Raw genomic sequence first — 23,707 nt, 5'->3', positions numbered from 1 at the left:
TAAATTTGCCCCTGAATCACTGATCCTCGTTCTCTCAGCATGTTTTTCAAATCTGATCATTTGTTTTTCTCGTAAAATCTCTAGTCACACCTACTATTATGAAAGTTCCACAATCTACGCAACGATAATTCAGCTTTCCAATGGCATGTGTCGAAGGAGTAGTCTTACCCAATCGTACATGTTGTGGTGCCAATAGTAAACGTTTTAATTAATTAAACAAATCAAATAAACAGAATGGATAAATTTTCAGGACGAATTATCTGGAGCGACAATGCATTCGACCTAACGCCACAATTTCCGTTCTTTGACTCCATTTTTGTTCATTTTTAAGTGGACAACAAGAATTGTAATCAATGATATTTGACTCTTGTTTTTTTCTTCCGTTTGACAAGGAGAACTTTTACAATGCTCAATTCTTTTTATCCTAAAACATGGACATACACCCCATCATAATCCACCCATCACAAAAACGTCCATTCTTCCAGGAAAAAATGAAATCTGTGGAGGAGTATACTTAGAAAGCCAAGAGCAACTAATGCCTCAAGGGAGTCAATATTGAGTAGTTCATTTTATCTACGGGAACACCTCAGTGAAGAAATGCCAGTGCATTACTCAAGCTACAAGACTGTGGCTTGCTGTTCAGCTGTGTAAGTTGTAGGGGTTTCATATATACACCACCTTCTGTGTGGTGAAACCAGAATCATCTATGTGAACAAACTTCTATGGAGTACAATCTAACTCAGCCAACTACCACGGCTATTTTGCTTTCCCTACCAGCTGAACGTCTGCACGCTTCATAAGTATGATGAATAAAAATAATTTGACAATGCACAAGAGTTGCTCAGGGTAACCACCATTGTTTATAGTGCTTTAAAAAGGTTTTGTCCAAAAGTAAAACACTGTGCAAAACTAATACATGCAGTTGTGTACTAGGGTGATAATCACTTATTAAAAGTGTCTAAGGTTGGAAAGGTTCCTTCGTTTGAATCATGTAAAAGGAAAATCGTACAAGCAGTACATTTTTTAGCTTAGAGGTCTCACCAAGGGATTTTTTCTGGGATTCTTTCTCGTGCATTGATAATTATTTGTAATTGAATCATGAGTATTTGTAGGCATGGCTTCTTTCTTGGCTGCATACAAATGAAAATGGTATTAGTTGAACTTTCTGGTGGATCTCATTAATCTACAGGAGCAATTTTTCTTGTTTATATCCAGCAATTACCATGGGTTCATGATGGATTGTTAACGCTGTGGATAATCCGATGGGAATGGTATTATAAATACACAAAAATCATTATGGATCATGTAAGCTCTGTTAAAGTATCTCCAAAATGCCCTAGATCAGTACTGATCTGGTGAGCATCAATAACATATGATTATGGCATCTTGTGCCCCATCGTAACTTTCATTAGGTCTAACTTTATTTTTCAAGCAGAGGTAAATTTTGGAGACATAATAATAGTATACATAATGCAATCTTAAATATTCATGCAATACAAAAAATAAATATGATAATTTAAAAATCTGATGGACAAAATAACCAATTTATAATTGCATTCTACAAAGCATTGAATTACAGCTATTGAATTCATCCAACCAATTGATTACATTCAATGAAAAAGAGTCTGTGAGATAGCTTTTAAATACATATTGTTCTTTTGATGACTTGAGGGTAACAGAGAATGTTTTATACCCAATTTAACACCAATGGCTAAAGGATTAATTATTGTTGAGATGATTGCCGGTTCTCATGAATACGCTCACAAGTGTAGGTGTAATGATCATGGAGATGTTGTTTGAAGGGGGCATAGTAAAAATGTAGCTACATTAAGAGTACTAAGTATTGGATATAAGTAGGAGTTAATGCTATGATATTTGGTTAATGAAGTGGTGTCTTCTTGATATCCTGTGGGGCAAGTTTTGCAAGATTTGTATTAATTTTTCTGAAGAAGGAAAATCTTATTAGTTACCAGGGCTTGAACTTATATTTTGTTGCCGTAAAAACGTAGTATGAGGTTATAAAGTATTTAAATGCTATTATAGGGCATGTATCTTGTAGGATCATTTGTTCCTTAGTGAATTACATGTCAATCGAAATTTTATGTAGTCTTGAAAATGTCCATGAACGATTAAGCATTCATCGAGCAATTAATAATGATTTTAAATCACCTTAAGAACTAGTACGATTTTATAGTCGGCTTTTAATATCTACACACGACGTGTGTGAAAAGGGACCATAAGTTATTAAAATGCATAGTCTCCGTAAAAAATACTTAGGTCGTGCTGTCAGGTAGCTAAGCAGCTAAGGCCTTTGAATTTATGAAACGAGTAAATGTAGAATTTAGCGCAGATTTGGTAATAACAGATGTTAGCACCCAGGCTTTCTTTAGTTTGTTTTGGAGCTGCAAAGTACATCTATTCTTAAATGTCCGCCGCGCGAATTCTAATATCGATGTGTCGATGCGTTTTGAATTCGACTATTGAGTCGACAACGTCGAGTCGAGTGGCCGATCGATTAGTTCATGAGCGGGAGCATGTCGGGAAATTGTGTTTATGATGGAAATTAGAAACTCTCTATTTTATGTGCTTTGAGAGGTAGTACTCTCGTTATTAAACATTCCTTTTGGATTTATTTTGATTCCGGAAATCCTTCTAGTCGTGGTTAGTAGTTTTTTGTTTGTAAAGAAGTTAGTGGTTAAGCTATATAAGTACCTACATTAATGTGTTGTTGTTGACCCTAAACTACAACGTTATCCTTCTTATTTGCTAAATAGGTTTTAAGTTGCTGCTGGATCCCTTGTTTCCTGTCAAGTAAGTTGAGAAAATTATTGGATAATTTTTTACGGTGAGGCCCTCGCTCTAAATTCGTATTCGTGTATAATATCCATATTGTTGGCGGAAAGCAACGAGCGATTTGCTAGTGTGTTTGCGTGATGATGGGCCTCTTAAAATGCACGATTTCATATGAGAACCTCATATTAATGCCATTTATAAAATAAATCTTGAACAAAGATTATTTGTCAGTGCTGTGTGGATGATTTATGTCTGATTTAAAGATTGCATGAGATTTTGAAGTGAAAAAAATGAGTCGTACCACTGGAATTTTCACGGATTCGTCGGGAAGGAATTCGGGGAATGACCTTTGTAGACTTTGTAGGAGGAATCATGGTTATTATTACAACTTATTCACTTCGAAAGTAGAATGCAAAACAACTGTTAAGGATGCCCTGCATGATTTAGTCGGTCTACAAGTAAGTGGCATATTATTTCTTATCAATTTTTTACAACGGTGTAACTTCATCTCGCGTTTGCCCAGATAATTTCGAATAATGTTGACGAATACTTGTTTTTTTGCTATCTTAGGTTGCTGTGGGAGATGGCCTGCCCACTGCCATGTGTCCACTGTGTTTGAAGAAACTCACGGAATTCAATGTTTTCAAAAACACTTGTTTGGAATCAAACGCCGTTCTGATAAAACTTTTGCCGAGAAATTACTGCACGGTGAGTACTTTTCGTTTTTTTTTGTATTTTTATTAGAATCCTGGTATATCATAAGTTTCGGTGAGTGTAAAGTGACACACTTGCGTTGTGTCGACAGCAGAAAGAACTGTATGGAAATGATTTTTTGCGGACTGAAATAGTTATTGTATAAATCAGTAAGGATTAACTGAATATGGTGATAGATCATTCGCTTGGTGGCTCAAGTGGAGGAAAAATATTGTGTAATTGCTTGATGCCGTTGAATCCCATATTAACTTTATAAGCACTTCGATTAACGATCAATTGTAAATTGAGCCTACTTTTTGTTAAGCTGCAATGATGGGGGGATTGATTGGCCCTTGTACATGGTCTACGTAAAAGGGTTAAAAGTCCAATTTCCCTCAAACGGTTTTTCCCTTTCTGTGAATCCTTGGCATGATGCTATTTATGTTGCAGTTGGTTGTTCAGTGGCAACGACCGAAGACATTTGTCTTCTGGCTAAACTTGGTGTGTACTAAACAATGATATACAGGAAAGTATGGCATTCAAATTCAACATTGATTAATTGATAAAGGTAACCCAGCTGAAAATTTCTACTGGGTTCAGTAGAGAAAATCAACCGAATTCAACTGAACTCTACCGTACCCTACCGAACTCTACTGTAGCCCTATTGGTTTCTACTTCACACTGTTCAGTAGCCTACCGAAACTCTACTGGGTTCATAAATAGATCTAGAATTGAGGCATTGCTCTTATGATCACTGGATTAATAAAGTTATTTTGACTATATGTATCAAGGAACAGGTTGACATTACGACAAAAAAGATTATATAACATATAACTTCCTTAGGATTTTAATTATAATTAGGGAAATGTATTACTTGATCCATATTACATTCTCTGAATGCACCACATTTTTGTAAAAGCTGCAGATTTTCAATGAACATCAAGAAATTTTTTTAAAAATCCATCAAAAAACCCAATCAGATGCAGAGATATATCAGAAATCTCAGTTCGAGGGATTCTCAAATTATTACTCAGAAAAATCAAGTAATATGTTAGGATAAAATTAATCGTAGAGGGCGTAACTTGGTGGAAATCCATAATAGCACGAATACAAGCAAAGTTCTTGATCCTTGTATTCGTGCTGTTAGGATAAATTTTAAAACCATCTACATAGATGGTTTTACTATGAATTGTGTGTTCAATACAAATGTCTCGAGTCAATTTTCACTAAAATATTATGATCTACATTGTGAAATAAGGAACGTACATCTCAACAAAAACATATTCTGAACACATAAGAACTGGAATTAAAATATGAATAGAAGCAAGGTGCATTAAATGACTAGAAAGAGTATGGTATGAAATGATAATTTTAATAATTCATTCAACCTCGTACAAGTTGGGCATAATTTCAACATACAAGTAATTTTTATGTTCAATGACAATACATTTACAATAAATTTCATGAATAGAAACGCCTATTATGGGTCCCTTCCTCAAATATGGTTTCATGTACCCCCAATTAGTCCATGGACCTACATCATTTTCTGCATTACTAAATGATTGAATAATCATGACACATTGTTTGGTGTCTTCATCATAAAAAATATTTAAAATTTCCCCGATCGCTCCATGACACAGTTTCACCACCCTATCATTTCTCTTGCGAGGTTTTTTATACTCGACGCTGTGAAACACTATGGAGCCAAGCATCACCCTAGAATACTCTCTAAGAGAATGCATTTTCAACCCCATCTCTTCTATTACAAACACAATTTTTGAATTTACATTCTCACATAGCCAACCACATCCCAAAAATTTAACTTCCCTCTCTCCACCAGCCATCGGCAATGGTGACGTTCCCAAGAGTTTGCTATTATACGTCAATACTTCAGCATTTAAATGTTTTCCCTGGAGCTTGGTAAGAGATTGCTGCAGTAAAAACCGTTTTGTAATCTGAAATGAAACACCCCTAGGTCCTTTGACAAACTTCAGAAGTTGGCCATTAGCATTTTCATAGGGGAATGCAGAATGGGCCCACAGTGGACCCCAATCCCTGACACTAGGTGCCAAGTGCAATAGCTGGTGGACATTAAAAGTCATCTTTGACTTGCCATAAAGAAATTGTACCATGTAAACAAACTCTGTCATTTTTACATGCGCATCATCAACATCCTGAGGCAGCATCGACCTTGACAGTAACTGGTAACTTGCCTGTGCCAATAACGTCCAATGGTCCAGATATTTTTTTGGCAAGATACCTTTTAAACATGGCAAGCTGTAATACAGAAGCCAGCACTTCCACTCACTAGCCTTCCAAAATTTCCGCTCACTGATTGATCTCGGCAATCGAGCCACACATTTGGGAGGCTTTATTGCAGCCAACTTATCATTTAAAACTCTAACTGTTGCTGGGTTTCCAATGTAAAACTCTTTGCCTACATCCTCAAGCCACAAATTGGTCAGCTGCCTCACCACCCCAAGGCATAAACAATGCATATAATCAGGGACAAAACCCCTTACAATTTTAAATTCTGGCATATTTAGAAGAGGAGATGGCCCTTTGACACCTTTCACAATACTTTTTAAATCTACTGCTTTCTGCATATCTCTCTCCATCTGTCTTTCAGTCCTAGATTTAACACTCTCACGTATTGGGTATTTGACCTGCCCCTCCACCCTATCCCCACTATGGTAGCACCAACTACACCCAAAATAACCATTGAATTGGGTAGTGCATTGAACTAATGGTCTGGCAACTGAATCCACACAGCAACATAGGCATACAAATCTGCTATGCACTGATATCCCATTTCTTACCCAATTTACTCCATTATTATACAGTTTCTTTCCCTGGTTGACAAATTCCCGAAGGAATATGTTCATTTTCGGTTCAACAGTCCCAACCCAAACACCACACAAGAGAAGATTTTTGTTTCTCTCCACAGGTGGAATTTCATGCAATTGAATGTATAATGGCCACACTGAACATTTTGAACTTTTAAAGAGAGGACATCCGTCTGTATTGAAAGAATATGAAAAATTATCCTTGTTATCCAAAAATTCTCCTGGTTCTTGGAGTTTTTTGTACAATTCCCCATCAAATATGTCTTCAATAGCCTCAAGGCTGGTTTTTCTACGTGAATCGCGATAGTTGTCATTCTTCATGTCTTGGGCCTCAAGAAGGTTTTTCAACTGCTGATCAACGGGCAACATTACAAAGAAATTGGTATCATCCTCTGGCAAACTCTTTCCACAGCCCTGACACTGATTAATCCCTTCCTTAAAATTGATCGAAGACCCAACATAATAACAACAAAACTCACAAAAGAAATGCTTTGTAAAAGAACCAATGAATTGGGACACAGTCTTTTGGAATAAAAAGTTTTATCCTGGGAGGAGTGACTTACCAAAAATAGTGTTTATCATCTCTAAAAGATCTATAATACCACATATGGCAAAGAGTATCTAATAGAATAGACAACAACCATAACAAATATTTCCCATACGGACAACAGAGATTTATACTTTTCATTGGACATGTGGAAAGAGAAATCTTTCTCAAAGTTCCTTGCATCACCTCCCTCACCCAATCCATTGCTTTCTTCATCACAGTTGAATGTGAAGTCTGAGAGGTATCCATCATTAGAGGCTTCTTCAGCACCCGAATCAAGTTCACTGTTGTAATCATTTACGCAGGAACTTTCTTTCTCTTCATCCATATAAAGGATATCCCTCTGAAAATAAACACAAATGAGTTACCAACCTGTGAAATATTTGCCTACTTAATCTTTTAGCCTGATTCTGACTTGTACCAGCTTCCTAATATGCATGAATATAATTAATACCCACATTTTTGAAACTATCTGATGTTAACGGTTCTTCTGCTTCCAATGGTACATCAATTCCTATACTACTATTACTCAGAAATGCCTCTTCAGGTATGCCATCCATTGGATCCAATGGCTCGGGCCCATGTTCCTCCTGTAAGATCAGCAAATACAGCAGCATGTTGTAAATGTTGGCAGGAGGTAAATTAGGGAAAAAAAATCAACTCCTTATAATCACTCTTGACAAGTACATACATGCAATGGATCAGTACTAAATAAGCTGGAATCCGTCAAATCGTTTCGTAGTGCAATGCCTTGAATTGAAGATAATACGGCATCATTTTTAGATGTAAGGCGATTGGAAGTTACACCAGGGTTCTGCAATTAAATAATGAGAACGTACATGTCACACTGGAGATATATTAGGCATATATACTTCATCTAATTTAATGCTAGGTAGGTTAGATTTACTTCATCAACAATTAGCGCCTCTAGCATGTTTTCCTGAAATATGCACACACAAAGACCTAATAAACATCCCTCGATTCCCATAATCACGGCTAAGAAATTATGCAAACCAAACACAGACAAATACATCTGAAATAATAAACATTTTACTCGAAGATCGACTTATTTTGCTTGAAAATTTTCACGAACAACAGCGCTTACCGATAACTCGTCGCTGGTGTTGACGTCCAGGGTACCCTGAAAGTTAACCCGTTCCACAGAATCAGCCGATGAAACTCCATCTCTTCCATCCGCATTATTTTGCTTAGTTTTTCGCCACAATGTACAACGAGGAACGACAACGGTTTTTTTCCCTGGTGACTTGGGTTCCAAGTAAGATTTATACGACTTCGCATCACTAAATTTAGGCATTTCACGATCTGAAAGTGAACTTATTTAAATGACTACCTATCATGAGAAATAGCTACCTAGACATATTCCGAAACATATACTGTTGTCTAATCAATTTAGGGGATTTTAGCAGATGGGGATAGAATGCAATGTTAACGATGTGAAATACGAGGATATAAAAAAATATATAAGTTGCGAAGTCACTTAAGCATTGGATACGGAATCAAAACTGATATATTTACCAAAAAATAAACTTTTTATGGATTTACGAATTCAGAATCATGACACCACATGCGGTAAGAAATAACGTACGTCAATTGTTTCTTGCAGCGCAATCGCGCGCAAAAACTTACTTCTTCCTGCTTCCGGTTCATAGGAATCGATAGGAATTAATGGCGTGGTCGTGCATGTACTAGCTCGTGGTGTTTACAGATGAAGGCTTCGTTGTTGTGAGACATCCAGTCCGAATTTCGCTTATAATTTATTACGTAGTACTTATTCGTCGTAGAAGGTTATTAATGTGATAAAGGCGCAGTCGAGAGCGGCAATGTACGCCTATTTGAGGTTTATACGATCTTGTCGTTTGTTGGATTTTTCAGGCGGTTAAGAAATTGAGAACCTCAGAGGTGGCCACTGAAAGTTTCAGGGAGATATTGAAGGAAAAGAAGAAAGAATTAAAGAAGAATTCCTTATTCTCAAGACCTAAATCTTCAAAATTTTACCTTGCCGAAAATACTTCTGATGAAGAGGACGGAAGAATTGCCTCTGGGGAACTGGAGGTGAAGTACAGTAAAATTATGTTGGCATATAGAAAGAAAGCTTCGGAGGCGATTGAAGCCAAGGAGGAGGTGAAGATGCTCCAAGATAAGCTTTCCAAGCAAGAGGAAGAGTTGCAGACATTGAGGAAACTCAATATTGAACTGCAACAGGCGTTGCTGGGAAAGTTAGGTATGTTTTCTTTGTTGCAGAGGTGGTAGTCCATGGAATTTATCGACAAGTAACATTCAAGATCTTTTTTTTGTGTACATGTATACAAAGTTCTCGAAAATCTGTTACAGGAGCTGCACCAGCACCTTCAACTCCTCCACTGGATGCAATGCCAATAGATGTGCCATCAACAAATTCCACCAGGCAAAGACTCTCCATTGAAGATGGAAAGGTGAGTAGTCAGGCCTAGTTATGTCTGGAGAAGGTAACTTGCTGCATTTCTTATGTTCAAAGTTATAAATTGCATGGTGTTAGGCAGTGGCATAGCCAGAGGGTCCAGGGGGCCCGACCCCCCCTTCCCGGAAGTAAAAAAAAAAAAACAATTATTTTCCTTCATAATAGAAAACAAAATATTAAATAATAATGAATTAATCAATATGTCTTAAATAAATTAAGTTTTTTCGATTATGAAAATTGTTGAAATTAGTTTAAAACCTATTACTTGGTAGCCTATTTATCAAAAATTTTCTCCCATGGTTTTGGACCCCCCCCAACCCAAACAAAATTCCTGCCAACGCCACTGCTGCTAGGTAAGGTTCAAAGGTCTTTGAATGGAGAGTTAAAAAAGAGTGCGATTTCTCAGGTTTATTAAGGTAGTTTGAGCGAAAAATCAATCATCATAGAATTCTGAGATTTCTATCTCATTGCAAAGAAAAAGTCTTGCTCTTTCCAATGATATCATAATATACACCCCTTACCGGGCTAAATTCAGAGAAATTTGTGTGCAAAGAGAAGCTAATTTACATGGCATAGATAGGAGCCATGCGCTTTGGCAGCAGAATTTATTTAAAAATAAGTATTTCTCGTTCATAGAAATCAACGAAAAACTAACTGCGTGTGGTACACTTCATATATGAATTTTTGGTTGCATTAAATTTACAGGTCACCGGTAGTATAATTAAAATATTTTTAAAAAACTTTTCGTCGAACGGGCATTTCCTGCAGACGACCGGATGCCAGAAGATTCGGTTTGGCAACGCCGCATAAGAATTAAATGTAAGCAAACATGATCGCAGACGACAGCATACCAGAAATAAACATAAATGGAGATAATTGATTGCGTACGAGTTTAGTTTACTGATTTTCCATATTGTCGCAGTAAATTCCATGTACAAAAACTACTTCGTGGTGGACATTTGGAAGTGAATCATGAGATTCGCGATTCCTGATAATATTTGGGTTGCTGTAAACTTCGAGTGAAGAGATTTCTTATGTGTATATAAATATGATTTGGTGGAAGGATGTAACCGATTTGACGCACACTTCAGTTTTCTGCGTATTTAATTGTCAAAGTAAGATTCTCCATCCGCATTAATGAACTTGCCATCTGTGACGAAAGCGAGTGGTTCAAACCATCTTACAGGTATGAGCCGTGCGGGAAACCTATTAAACACCGTGAGCAGGTTGTTATCTTCAGGTAATTTTCATATATTTAAGCCAACGCAGTCCGAACCTTACATGAAAATGAACGGACATAATTATTAGCGAGATACGAAAGTAGTCATGCGTTTACACGCAAGTTAAACAACAGCACATTACGTATACGGTAAAATTTTTTTGAATCATCTCCCCCAGGGAAATCAGAATTCATCTTACAATGCATAAAACCTACTAAACTTGTTGCCTTAACCGAAATTGAGGAACCTTTCTAAAAAAATTAATGTATAACCAGCCCTCCGAAATATTAGCATTGCTCGACATCGACTTTAAATAACTTTCCTTCCACGTAGTGCAAAATTACAGGACTTGCCCCGATGGGAAGTTCTTGCTCCAATAACTGTAGACTTTCACGTCATGGATGCTGAATTCACTACCAACAATTCAATGAATCCAATCTTTAGATAACGCATAACCGACGTATAAATTAATCTACCATTAATAGTATCATGGGGTCTCAAAGGATGTTCACCTTGCAATTTCCTTACAACAATCCCTTAGGAACAAGAACTTCACACCAAATATACTTTTGCTTACATCATTACAAAAATACTAAGTCAAAGCTAAAATATCCACAATGATCATAAAACTATTCTAAATTAAGCTTGCCATTCATCTATATGCCTATTGTAGTGCCCCCTTACCTTTAGTTAAACTGGATACGATTTCAACGTTCTGCTTTTCATCTCAAGGCCCTATTTTGGAAATGTATGCACATAGTTACCAATTTTCGGTGTGTAGGAAGGAAGTAGACAGAAAGTGAAATATGACTACACTCTTGGTTTACATATTCATTATTATTACATAACAAAAATTACAAAATATTTTTTAGAAAACCACTCTACATACAATGTCACATCAATTTAGCAATATACATTTCATTTTCACTAAGTGTTGGCCAAGAACATAAGATAGGATAGCCAGGGCTCACAAGATACATTAAATTGGCTACTATATACTTTGCTTCTCTCCATGAGATATTTTTCAACAATTTTATTATTCAAGCTAGCATGTGATTAATAATGAAATATGGTTTTTCCTGGAGTATAGGTCATTTATACAAAAGTTAGCAGCCAACAACGTTTCGATTTATTTTCTTGAATCATCTTCAGGGCTATGTTAGAAAAATTGTGAAACAGTATAAAATACAGAGAATAAGTCTTATTAGTCTTATTCTCTGTATTTTATACTGTTTCACATTTTTTCTAACATAGCCCTGAAGATGATTTAAGAAAATAAATCGAAACGTTGGCTGCTAACTTTTGTATAAATGACCTATACTCCAGGAAAAACCATATTATATATTAAATAAGGTCAAGAAACAGAAAAAAATAATAATTAATAATGAAAGATACTTTGTTTCTTCAACAGGCTAATAAAAATCTTTTTTCTATTTTATTACCGGTTTCAGCTACTACACCATTAGTATTTGATAATGATATTATAGATGAAACTGGTAATAAAATAGAAAAAAATTTAACCTGTGGAAGAAACTAAGTGTCTTTCATTATTAATATGGAGCCCTCCCACCACGTATGTGCTCCAATCTAAGTTTCAATTTAGCTTGTGATGACTGTTTCCTCAGAATTCCAGCCTAGTGGGATTTTGTCCATTAATTCAGTTACAAAAATTCTGTTCAGGTTCAGGCAGAGGTTAATAATACAAAGAATAATTTCTTTGCTAGTATTCAGCCCTACCTATGCCATGTGTAGACAGAAGCAAAAAAGGGCCATCCTGGCTGTCAAAAGCATTGGAGTGGCAGCTCAAAAGCTATGGAGCCACATACTGCAGCAAAATTAATAGCCTGCGATGAAGATTTTTTGAGTGACAGCTCTCACAGGAGGGGACCTCATCGCAGGTACAAACAAAATACTGTGTTGGTATGCTGGAATGGGAAGATTCTCAGCAGTGACCAAACCCCAGCCTCTCCACCGGAAACCCTTCACAATCACTCGCTCAACTCTGAAGGAACCTTTGTAAGGGTTTGGGGGCCTAACTAAGGCTGCTTCCGTTGAGTAAACAAACACACAACCGCTCATTGTAATAACAACACACAATCACTCATAGTAATAACAACACACATCACTCACCCACACAATCACTCAAACACACAATCACTCACAAAACTTACTCCGTGGGCTAAACTCCGGGAGAAATGCTCAAAATTGAGCAATGGTAATGGCAGGGTACCATGAATTACCAATGAAATCCTTGCTACCCTTGTAACAATGGAATAGCATAATTTTCTTGCCCATCAAAGTGTGCAAAGACATTGATCAGACCTATGGACAAAATCCCACTAACAATTCAGGAGGAAATATCTAGAGTCAATCTTACCCACAGGCGTTGATGCATTAACCAGTATAAAAGAGAATCACCCAAAAGAAATACATGGATAGATTGCCCAATGTTATATCAGGCAAACCTTAATACATATACAGTAAACCTGAAGATACTGGTTTAAACACTGGGGAGACATCTGTCATCACAAGCCAGACGATGTGGGGGGGAATCTGAAAAAAGTTTTTAAAAATCTCTATTAGACTTTATGTTACAACCATTTCTACCATATACATTTAAATTATGCTACACATTAAGCATAAGATAATGCCAGTCTTACCCTTTTTATTCAAGCTTTCTCAACTCCTCTAGGTGTTCACTAATAGCCTGAATTATTCTCCTTCTGGTCGTAACTCGTGGCTTCCCATTGATACTCTCACCTAAGAGTAATCTAATTCCCTCAGTACCAGATATATTGAATATTTCCACCAGCTTCTCCAAATCAATACCAGCTGTGGCCATTTTGGAAATCATTGAGCTTGAAATAACTCTCCCTAGGGTTTGTAATGTTGCCACCTTCTGCGCCTTCCTTACAGCTTGCAATTTCCTGTTATTCAGTTCCTGTAAAGATAAAGAATTAGTAAGGAGTACTTCATTACTTATCTCAAAATGTCTTATGAGTCCATCAAGTAATTGGCAATCAATCATTGCATTATGGGTTCCACTCTTAATTCGTTGCCATTCCTCCCCTTGCAGGTATACTGATGCAAGCTCTTCAAGTTTTCTGCAACTACCCTGACTAATGAGCTTCAATGAGTCAGTAACCCCATACACACTTTCCAAAAGATCGTCGCTCAGGTCCAACTTCTGCAGCCATGATAAAATGCGAGGAGGACAATGTTGTGCCCAACTAACACCACCCTTGACTCAAAACTGGATAAGAAACTGATGAATTTCTCACCAACAACCCTTGGAGGGGTTGTTTCAACTCTCTGGTTGTATAGGAAAAGTTCTCCATTAACAACCCTTAACCCTGTCTTCTCTGCTGCAATTGGATGAAATGTTTTGCTGGGCATCATGTAATAATTAAATTCACATTGCCCACTTTTACATGCAAGCTGCACAATATCTGCAGTGGAGGCAAATCCAGTGGTCTCAATGTCCACAATTACAAATGTCACCTCATTTAGAGGTGGTGGCAATTCTCTTGTCGTCTCCTCTTATAAAGCACAGCCTAGATCAGCTTCCATAGCAGATTGGTAACATATTCCCTCTCTACTTTCATGTGATGATATCTTTTGCTTCTGCAATGATTTCAGAAACAACCTACGTCGCTTCACAGGGACTGTTACTTGCCTCCTTACTTTGGCCTTTATTTTCTCTTCCATTCTGCTGGAATAGGACTTAGTGAGACTACCAGGGGAGAGGTCCAGCTTCCTGTTTATGCCAATAACATGTTTGGGGCCTAAATTCTTCTGGCAGGCAGCAGCAGCCACTCTTATATTCAAGGCAGCAGATGAACCATAGTGGCGGTTCTTAGGAGCCCTTATTGCTACCATTTGGTTGAAAGACTCATTTGCCTGTGAAGAACCACCAGGAGCAATTTTACTAGATTCTGCTGCAAAACTTTCCAATATCTTTTCTAGGGCTGATTTAAGGGCACGCCCTTCAAGTGGTTTCCCACGGGGCAAACTTTTGTGAGAGTAATTGTCAGTGTCCCCTTTACACCACTCTCCACACCCTTGGTGATCCCCAAAAGCATGATTGGCAATATTAATGATTGCCCTTCTTGTTCCCTCTTCATCTCCCCTGTTTTGGTCCACAGCATATGAGAAACATCTCTTCAAATATGGTATAACATTTCTGCCCAAGAGCTGCCGATGACTTGCAGAAGCTCGATATAGCCAAGAAGAGAAACGCTTCTTAGTATGGTTGATATCAGCCCATTTCTGTACAGAGTGCTGCGACTCCCTTTGTACAGCTGCCAGCGTTGAGGAGTCACCATCTCCTATGAGAGTTGTCACTCGAACACCAGCAGTCAAAAAATCTTCATTGCAGGATATTAATTTTGCTGCAGTATATGGCTCCATAGCTTTGGAGCTGCCACTCCAATTTTTTCGGCAGTCGTGATCGTTCTTGTCATGCCCCAGACTACACATTGCACAGGTAGTAGTGCACACGTCAAATGCAAGAACTTTTTTGGAGCGGTATCCAATGACAGATCCATGCCCTGCAAATGCAAAAAGAAATTTTAATCGTTAATATAGAGGGACAAATTATACATAATTTATTTCTCAGAAAATATAATGAAACCAACCAGATTTACTGTCATATGACCGCCCATTGCCTCTCTTCTGCCACCCATAGTCATAAGAGGCAATGATATCTACCTCAGCCCCATCACTGCCATGCATAGGAGACTCTTCACTCAGAGTCGTGGCACTGAAATAAATTATGTAGACTTAATGAGATGCCACATATTAGCCAAAGAACTACATTCAGAATTCTGTGACTGGGTAGAATTGTTACTAAGGAATGGAAATAGTATAATGGCAATGAAGGTAATCTACCACTTCACTTATGATGTTACTGATTCAACATTAGAAAGGAATATTGGTTATGTGTAAGACTTTTATACTCTATCATTGGTTAATATAACACCAAAATACATTTTGCTACTTTGGAACTCGTTAGTCTAACAAAAGCATTAATCACCATAGTGAAACAGGTTGTAATTATAATAAATTTAAGAAAGCAATCACAATCAGGACTGCAGCATCAAGAACAACAGGGAGATGATGCCGACAAATAGGAACATTTTCTTGCAATAATGTTTCCACAGTTAAAATATGATTATATGCAATTCTTTAAATAAGTTCAGTCTAATTATTAGCCTTCACTCAACGCAACATAAGGAATTTGAAATGAAGAAGGGTTTGCGCTTGGGATATCCAGCCTTGACTTTAAAAAAATTGACAATAGGAAAAACATTCCTTTTCATTGCATTAGAAACAGGTTGTGAGGATGGTATAAAGAGAAGGATGAATATCATAAATGGAAAGGGTATGGCCATAGAAACAAAACTGATTGAATGAAAACTAATACAAACTTCTCTTCAGGTAATCACATGCAAACAGCTGTTGGAGAAGTCAGTTAATTCCTTTAAGTAATCAAGAAAGTTTTTGATCCGCTAAAAGCATTGAAAGTCTTGAATGAATAAGTATTACATAGAACAATAGTTGAGACACTGAGCATGAGCATTAGAGGAAACTAACCTAGGTTTCCAGTTGAAAGTATCCAATGTTCCATACCAGTAAATTGGCTGTGCTGATTACTTTGACCTCTTTAACGAACAATGACTAAGGAATAATAAGCAGGAAGAAATTAGTTTGTCTTTAATTGCTGAAATGCTTAAGATATGGATACTATAATTGAAAATGTATGTTATATAGACTTCTAACCAAATGACCTGATAGCATATCACCATGATCAATCAAGCAGTGGCACTTGTAAGTTATGCCAGAATGTGCATGAATGCATTTTATTTAAAATTAAAGAGTTACCACGGTTGCATGAACCACGGTTCCTTTGTATTCAGCATGTATGTATTTATTTATTACCCCGAGGCCTGACCCTGCATTGATCAAAGGATAATAACTTTATAATGGTTCAGTTCAGATCTTAGAAAGTGATCATTTTTCATCATAAGGATACTGCTTTCACACATATAACTTTCAGGGAAATCAGTGATGGTCACCTGACATGATTTTTGCACTATCTGCCTGATTTGAGATGAAAAGCCTCTCCAGTCAACAGCCACTTATTCAACTATGGCCTCATCCTTAGTAACCAATAACAAGTAATACCGAAGGACAATAATAATAATTAAGTGGAACAAAGGTAAAATTACACTTGAACATAGTAATCATAAAAGAAGCCACTGCAGTTCCTCAATTGTAGTTCATATAATGGACGTGACCACTACTGGTGTTGTTCTTGGAAGGTAATGTACATTGAAATAAAAATCACACCGCCGAAATATTCCCAAGTACTATGACAGAACCAAATGCGACCACAAGAGGCACATTTTTGAAAAATGAAAATTCTATTTTGGTTTCGCTGGACTAACAACACTAATATGAACAGCATAATCATAAATAAACTGATGCGATGAAACTTACGGTGTTGAGGTCAAAGTGAGAAGCTTCTCCTCCTCCACAGCCTTCTTGCACGATTCTCGCGCCGTCTCTTCAACCGCAGGCCCCACAGATCGCTCGTACCTTTTCCAAGTGGAATTGGCGACAGGCGGAATATTTAGGGTTGCCAAAACCCTATTCATTTGCTCGTGCCCAACACCTGACACGACGCAAGCTGAAAATGGAACAAAAATACATTTTCAGCTAATCACCTTCTTCTATTCCCAAATATGAATTAAGGTATTTATAAGAGCACTCACCTATGGCGGCCTTACAATTCACTGCGTACTGAGCGTACGAGGAATTTGCACAATGCACTGCCGTAGATGTAGCAACTTTTTTCAATTGCTCACAAAAAGAGCAGCGCACCGTCCAAATGGAAGCTAAGCCACGCCGCAACTCGCCTTCAATATTTGCAAAGGAAAGAGGTTTTAGGCAGGAATCGCAGTTCATCTGCTTAGCCAACAGATTTACGTCCACGATTCGCCGACCCTCCAACGTGAAACGTGGATTCGCTTCAATTTTGGGCGACGATTCCCTCTTCACCTTCGCCCGGGAAGAAGTCTTCTGCCTCTTCTCAAACTCCTTCTTCCGCACAAACCTTCCGTCTTTACTCCTGGATGGCTTCATCGTTAAAGCAGAGAAGGCTGAAATACTTGCGTATCTCACTAAAAAATTAGAGAAATACTCGACTCTCAAAAATATTTCAACACCGAAATCTCTGCACCCTTCCAACGATTCAAGCTACTTCCAGCTAGTCACGTGTATTTCTGAATTCCCGGGTTCCCAGGCTAGTTGAAGGTGTCACTGGTGTCACCAACCTAAGAAATTTCACGTTGTTGCCAAGTCGAGCGTCTCTTGGGCATATGTAATTTCTTTCGACAAAATGCTTCAAAATTGTTTTCTAATATGAGTAATCATTACATCTTTATGTTTTAACATTTAAAATTCCAGTAATCCGTACCCTAAGTCGGAATTAAGGCTAAATTATACTAGGAAAACTTAGTAAGATATTACTAAATTTACCATTGGTACCTTTGAAAATAAGTCAAGATTAAGTTTAAATTACGTAAAGTTCGTTCATAACCGAGAAAAACAAGTAACGCAAACGAATATTTTCCGCATAAAATATTGTGAAATTGTGTCAAACGCCTTAATAACTGTTTATAATTGTAAATTTTATGAAAGTTTAATCGCTTTTTTGACTTCGGAACTATCTCGCTCAAACTACCTTAACCAGTGTAGATTTTGAAAAATGACTGAAATTAGGGAGTTTAGGAGGTAGGGATCGCATGGATAACAACCTAGTGAATAAACATAAGTGATTATCGAGCGATCCATCTATGAACTGAAATTGACATTTCTTTTTCAGGTGTTTCTTGGTGGCAATATCTTTCTGGAGAAAGGCAAGTGGGATGTGATCTCTAGTAATATTAAGGACACCATCTTCGTGAAGGATCTTGCCACTGCAATATGGGGCAAAGAGAATTTAAGGGGAAGGAGCATTGAAGGCATTCCATGCAACCGGCTGAAGAGCCAGGGAGCAACAACTAAACCCGCCTTAACTCCTGAAAAGTTAGCTGTGGTGAAGGGTAAGTGTGCATGTCAAATAAGTCAAACATTTGTGCTAAGTGTTCTGTAGTCTGGCAATTTTGTAACTGTTATTTCAAAAGATCACATCGTACCTCAATTTTACTTCATTCATAAGGTTGATCTATCAAAATTAACTCCTTTATAATGACATGTTTACCTGCGACTTCTTTGTGTGTATATGGGAAGCTTCAAGCACTTCTCGTTAACTAAGTATGTCAACTCACACATTACTGGTCCCGACAGCCCATTATTTTAAGTATTTTTGGCTGTTATTTTAACCCGCCGTGACTCGCGCGGGGTGTCCCAGGCACCCCAGCGTCTTGTTTTGGTTAGAGTTCGTTTCGGGTCTAGTTTTATGGTCTCATCTTTTCAGTAGCTGAGTTTAGGCATATTTCCTAGCTGTCCTGGAAAATTGGTTAGTTTCTTTCCGTTTTCGGCCGAGATCAGACGCTTTTGTGAAGACAGTGCGCATCCCGTCGGAGCGAAATTTTCGAGTGTTGGTTTCATGCTTGAATGTGTGCCGTAAACTTTTTTGCGTTTACTTGTTTTTGTGTTCATTGGATCCTCTACTGAATACTGCCGCGAAGTATACTTCGTTCTTTTATTTGGTGAGTCTTTTCACTTACAATTATAAAATTTATCTTATTTTTACAATCATTATTTCGATACCTAATGCTTCATTACGTTTTATAAATTTTCAACGCTTATTTCACCATTATTTTTCGTTAATTCATTATTTCAAAGGAGACTATACGCAATATTTCTTTTATTTTTCCATTTTAGGGAAGAATTTCATCCCAAAATTCGTATAACTTTTTTCTCTTAGAAGTGATTGCTAGTGGGAAGCATAGAAATTCTCTAGAGACCTCGAGGTAGGTTCATGTCATTTTCAATTTCTGATAAATGAAAAATTTAAATTTTAGGAATCACTGAAAATCATTCAGAAACTTATATAAACTATATTTTCCCTTAGATGACCTATTTACGATCAGAGAGGGACTTAGAAACTGCTCTTCTGCTTTCCAGTGGACTATCCGAAGAGGAAGAATTTGATTCAGACACTGAATTGTCTTCAGCTTCAGCACAGGAATCGGAGCACGACACATGTAGCGATCAGGACATCAGTGATTCAGAGACTGAGTATACAACTGTGACTAACGATAATTTTCGGCAAAGATCGAGTGACAAAATGGAGTACCTCTGAGCCACGACGTAATGTTCGAACACCAGTTCATAACATTGTATCTCAGGCAGCTGGCTTCAAGGGAAATAAGAATGATATAAATTCTCCGCTAGATTGTTTTGACATAATTTTTGATGAGAACATCTGTCACATAATTGTAAATAGTACAAATATCAAACTTGCAGAAAAGGCGCAAAATTATTCTCGAGAAAGAGATGCTAAGCCAACAGACGAATCTGAAATCAGATGTCTCATTGGTCTGCTTTTTTATTTAGGGGCAAACAAATCAGGTCGCCAGAACTTGAAAGATATGTGGGATCAAGATGGTTTGGGTGTGGAGATATTTAGGGCATCAATGAATTACCAGAGGTTTAAATTGCTGCTTCAATGTCTAAGATTTGATGACATCAGAGACAGAGAAAATAGGAGAAAAACTGATAAATTGGCTCCGATAAGGAAGGTATTTGAAATGTTTATCCGTAAATTTGAACAATTGTACAACATCGGTGAGTTTGCTACAGTAGATGAGCAATTAGTTCCTTTTCGGGGTAGATGTTCTTTCCGCCAATATTTACCAAATAAGCCCGCAAAGTACGGCATAAAAATATTTGCACTTGTAGATGCTACTGTGTATTACACGCAAAAAATGGAGGTTTACCTAGGTATTCAGCCAGATGGTCCTTTTAGAGTAGACAACAGCCCAAAGGAGGTTGTAAAAAGGATTGTCAGTCCAATTTTGGGAACGGGGAGGAACATTACAGTGGACAATTGGTTCATGAGTGTGCCACTTTTGGAAGATCTACTTCTAAGAAAACTTACTATTGTGGGGACCATTAGGAAGAATAAGGCAGAGCTTCCCCCTGAAATTGTTTTTGTCAAAAATAGAGATGAGTATAGTAGCATTTTTCTCTTCAGGGAAAATATGACTCTTGTGTCATATATTCCTAAAAAGAAGAAAAACGTCCTCATGATTTCGAGTATGCACAGCGATATTAGCATTGATCCGACCACAGGTGAGAAAAAAAAACCGGAAATGATATCCTTTTACAACTCTACGAAAGGTGGTGTAGATACGGTAGATGAAATGTGCGCTACCTATAGTGTTGCCAGAAACACAAGGAGATGGCCTATGGTGGTTTTTTATCATTTGATGAATACATTGGGCATCAATGCGTTCGTTATTTTCAGGAACTTACATCCTGAAATTAAGACAAATAGAAGAACATTCCTCCGAGAAATTGCTAAAGGCTGTATTTTTTTACAGTTTTCATTTCTACGTGTAATTTCATGAAAAAAGAGTGTAAACAGGACGGAGCTATGTCAAGTAGTTATGCAACACTTAGTGGGTTTTTTTGCAACCGCTATGTAAGTGTTACATAACTAATGGACGTAGCTCCGTCGTATAGAGACTCTTTCTTCATGAAATTACACGTAGAAATCAAAGATATAATAAAAAATTACATATCACGCTTACTTTATGAGATAATTTTTCCGAGTGGAGTGCGATTCGTGACTCATTATATCGAGCGTGATCGACTGGACCCCGGGTAATTTTTGGCTGACGGCAGGTACGAGGTTATCGTTGGGCCCTCGATCCATGCCAAATCTCTTACCCATCCTTCCTTATTTGAACAGACTACAGGTCCACCCTCGATTTCCGAAAAGATACAGCATTTCCCAGGCAAATTTGAATTTATAGACTAGAAGATTATTCAGAATTTTCCCACTTGAAAGAGCCAGTGATTGAGATAAAATTCTTCAAAAATACTTTTCAGAATCATTATTAACAACTTAGAATACTATTTGATCGTTATAACAAATGTAAAAAACCCTAATCATCAAATCATTTCCATTAGCTCAAAAGCAGGCAAATCGCAAGACTCGCGGCCGGTTTTTCCATCAAATAATCAAAATTCAATTCATATAAAATATTGAAACGAAGTAACGTATAAAATTATTTAGCCTGGTAATGCAATTTGTTAATTTATGTGAACAAAATTATTATTGCTTTAATTAGAATACAGCCAATATGTAAGAATGTTTACAAATTGTATCAACGTCCGCATCTTTTGTACTTCAAATTCTTTTGAAAATTAACAAAATTACAACATAATATTCCTATGCGACAATTATTCATATCAAACAAACAAATATTATCAGGAGTTATGAAAGGATAGGTAAATAGCAAAAATTAAGGCAAAATACAATTAAACAATTGAAAAAAGCGAAAAAAACGAGTGGGGTGTCAGAAACACCCCACGCGAGCTCTCACGTTCGTATTTAGGGCGCGAGTCACGGCGGGTTAACTGGAACCGAAGAATTCATAGTAGTCAACCTCTCATAGTAATGAAACTCTAACCAAAACCTTGTTTGACTTTGTTTTTCCAAACAAATTTGATAATTAGTGAGTGAATGCGATAAAATTGAATGAGTTATTCATGTAGTGTAATAAAAGTAGTACTTGTTAGAAATTGTCTGTGACTGGGGTATCTTTTTTGTTTTAGATACATTTGAAGATTGGCTGAGGAGTAAAAATATTGAAGAAGAGGAAATTACACTACGCCTTAAGAAATATAAATCTTATATTTCTGATAAAATTATGTATATTAACAGAAAACATGTAAAAGAAAATCCTAATCAGGAAACACTGAATGACGCATCAAATTTGTAATTATTTCAAATTTTATATGAATTACAAGGTATCATAAATTGTAAATTATGTTTTTAATTTCATTATTTGAGAATCATATTTGTCATCTGTTTCAGAAACATGGCGGTGATCGTTAAATAGGCTTAATGTATTTCCAATTTCATATGCTAGTGCATATTAATGTTAACAATTAATTGGTTTTTATTCATATTGTTTGCTACTCTAAAGGACATTGTTAGAATACACGGTTGAAGGCTTGTCAACTACAATGATATCATTTCGTATAGATATATGTCACGTTTTCGGGCTGCACTTAGTGGAACTGAATACTATCTAATGTGTGAAATGTGCACTTAGTAATGTTTCCAAAAAAAAACTTATTTTTCTGGCGCAGGGTTTCGATGAGCGACCTTGATAATGTCTGTGTCTAGTCAAAACCATGTGTTGGAACAATTAGTTTCTTATGTGGAATGTTGGTAAGTGATTTATTTTGCATGTTCGATGAAATGATAGTTAATATTTTGATACAGTTGATAACGTTTCGTGTTACAGAGGTTAAGAGCTCCCAATTGGTCTTATGAGATATTCAATTAACTATTTGACTCTGTTAAAAATTCATATTACATTACAAAACCTGTTAAGCTACTGAAGGTGATCGGTTGACTACAGATGATGTTCAGTAGCCTACCGAACCCGGTTGGTTACAGATGATGTTCGACTGCCTACCGAACCCGGTTGGTTACGGATGATGTTCGATTGCCTACCGAACCCGGTTGGTTACGGATGGGGTTCGGTTGCCTACCGAACCCGGTTGGTTACGGATGGGGCTCGGTTGCCTACCGAACCCGGTTGGTTACGGATGGGGTTCGGTTGCCTACCGAACCCGGTTGGTTACGGATGGGGTTCGGTTGCCTACCGAACCCGGTAGGATGTTTCAAAAAGCATATAGCCTACCGAAACCGGTAGGAAAAATTTCCAGCTGGGAATCTACCCATAAGGCTGTACCACACTCCGTCTTTGAGTATTCGATTGGCTAACCGGAGTATATGAAAAGGAACAAACAAATCCATAGCAATTTTCTACTAAATAATTAAATGTGAGAGACCTACAAATTAGTTTATCAGTTGTCATGCATATTCTCATGTGGATGTAAACATATTGGCTTAAATGAGATGCATTTAAGTTCGTGCATAGATTTTTTATTTTTA

General features: G+C 37.2%; 3 protein-coding genes across 4 annotated transcripts; 1 reads left to right on the top strand and 2 right to left on the bottom strand.

The window, feature by feature from the left end:
• Positions 1-4,837: 4,837 nt before the first annotated feature.
• On the bottom strand, positions 4,838-8,731 carry LOC124172843. 2 transcript variants are annotated; one of them, XM_046552338.1, is made up of 4 exons: positions 7,985-8,731; positions 7,571-7,693; positions 7,338-7,469; positions 4,838-7,222 (listed from the first exon to the last, which is right to left on the bottom strand). In XM_046552338.1, the coding sequence occupies exon 4, from the start codon at positions 6,699-6,701 to the stop codon at positions 4,866-4,868; it is 1,836 nt and encodes a 611-aa protein (XP_046408294.1). In that variant the 5' UTR covers positions 6,702-7,222; positions 7,338-7,469; positions 7,571-7,693; positions 7,985-8,731; the 3' UTR covers positions 4,838-4,865. Both variants share the same exon structure in this region, with proteins under 2 accessions (XP_046408294.1, XP_046408295.1).
• LOC124172961 (BEN domain-containing protein 5-like) lies at positions 8,455-22,798 on the top strand. The gene is made up of 5 exons (XM_046552490.1): positions 8,455-8,469; positions 8,773-9,121; positions 9,232-9,332; positions 18,446-18,665; positions 22,354-22,798. Exons 1-5 carry the CDS (start codon positions 8,455-8,457, stop codon positions 22,518-22,520), a joined length of 852 nt encoding a protein of 283 aa, XP_046408446.1. The 3' UTR covers positions 22,521-22,798.
• On the bottom strand, positions 13,932-17,881 carry LOC124172845. The gene is made up of 4 exons (XM_046552340.1): positions 17,334-17,881; positions 17,059-17,248; positions 15,195-15,319; positions 13,932-15,107 (listed from the first exon to the last, which is right to left on the bottom strand). Exons 1-4 carry the CDS (start codon positions 17,701-17,703, stop codon positions 14,098-14,100), a joined length of 1,695 nt encoding a protein of 564 aa, XP_046408296.1. The 5' UTR covers positions 17,704-17,881; the 3' UTR covers positions 13,932-14,097.
• Positions 22,799-23,707: the final 909 nt, after the last annotated feature.

Source organism: Ischnura elegans, assembly GCF_921293095.1.
Source record: "Ischnura elegans chromosome 13 unlocalized genomic scaffold, ioIscEleg1.1 SUPER_13_unloc_3, whole genome shotgun sequence".
Classification (NCBI taxonomy): Eukaryota; Metazoa; Arthropoda; class Insecta; order Odonata; family Coenagrionidae; genus Ischnura; species Ischnura elegans.
Note: the sequence above shows the minus strand (reverse complement) of the source record. Positions and strands in the feature narration are given on the sequence as shown.

Bases quoted from the DNA above. Each gene is read 5' to 3' on its own strand.
- LOC124172845 (XM_046552340.1), bottom strand. From the start codon at position 17,703: ATGAAGCCATCCAGGAGTAAAGACGGAAGGTTTGTGCGGAAGAAGGAG. The intron at 17,249-17,333 runs GTGAGTGCTCTT...TTCCATTTTCAG, and splicing joins GAATTGTAAGGCCGCCATAG to CTTGCGTCGTGTCAGGTGTT. The intron at 15,320-17,058 runs GTAAGTTTCATC...AATTTATTTCAG, and splicing joins CTCACTTTGACCTCAACACC to TGCCACGACTCTGAGTGAAG.
- LOC124172843 (XM_046552338.1), bottom strand. From the start codon at position 6,701: ATGTTGCCCGTTGATCAGCAGTTGAAAAACCTTCTTGAGGCCCAAGAC.
- LOC124172961 (XM_046552490.1), top strand. The intron at 9,122-9,231 runs GTATGTTTTCTT...AATCTGTTACAG, and splicing joins GGCGTTGCTGGGAAAGTTAG to GAGCTGCACCAGCACCTTCA. The intron at 18,666-22,353 runs GTAAGTGTGCAT...TTTTTGTTTTAG, and splicing joins AAAGTTAGCTGTGGTGAAGG to ATACATTTGAAGATTGGCTG.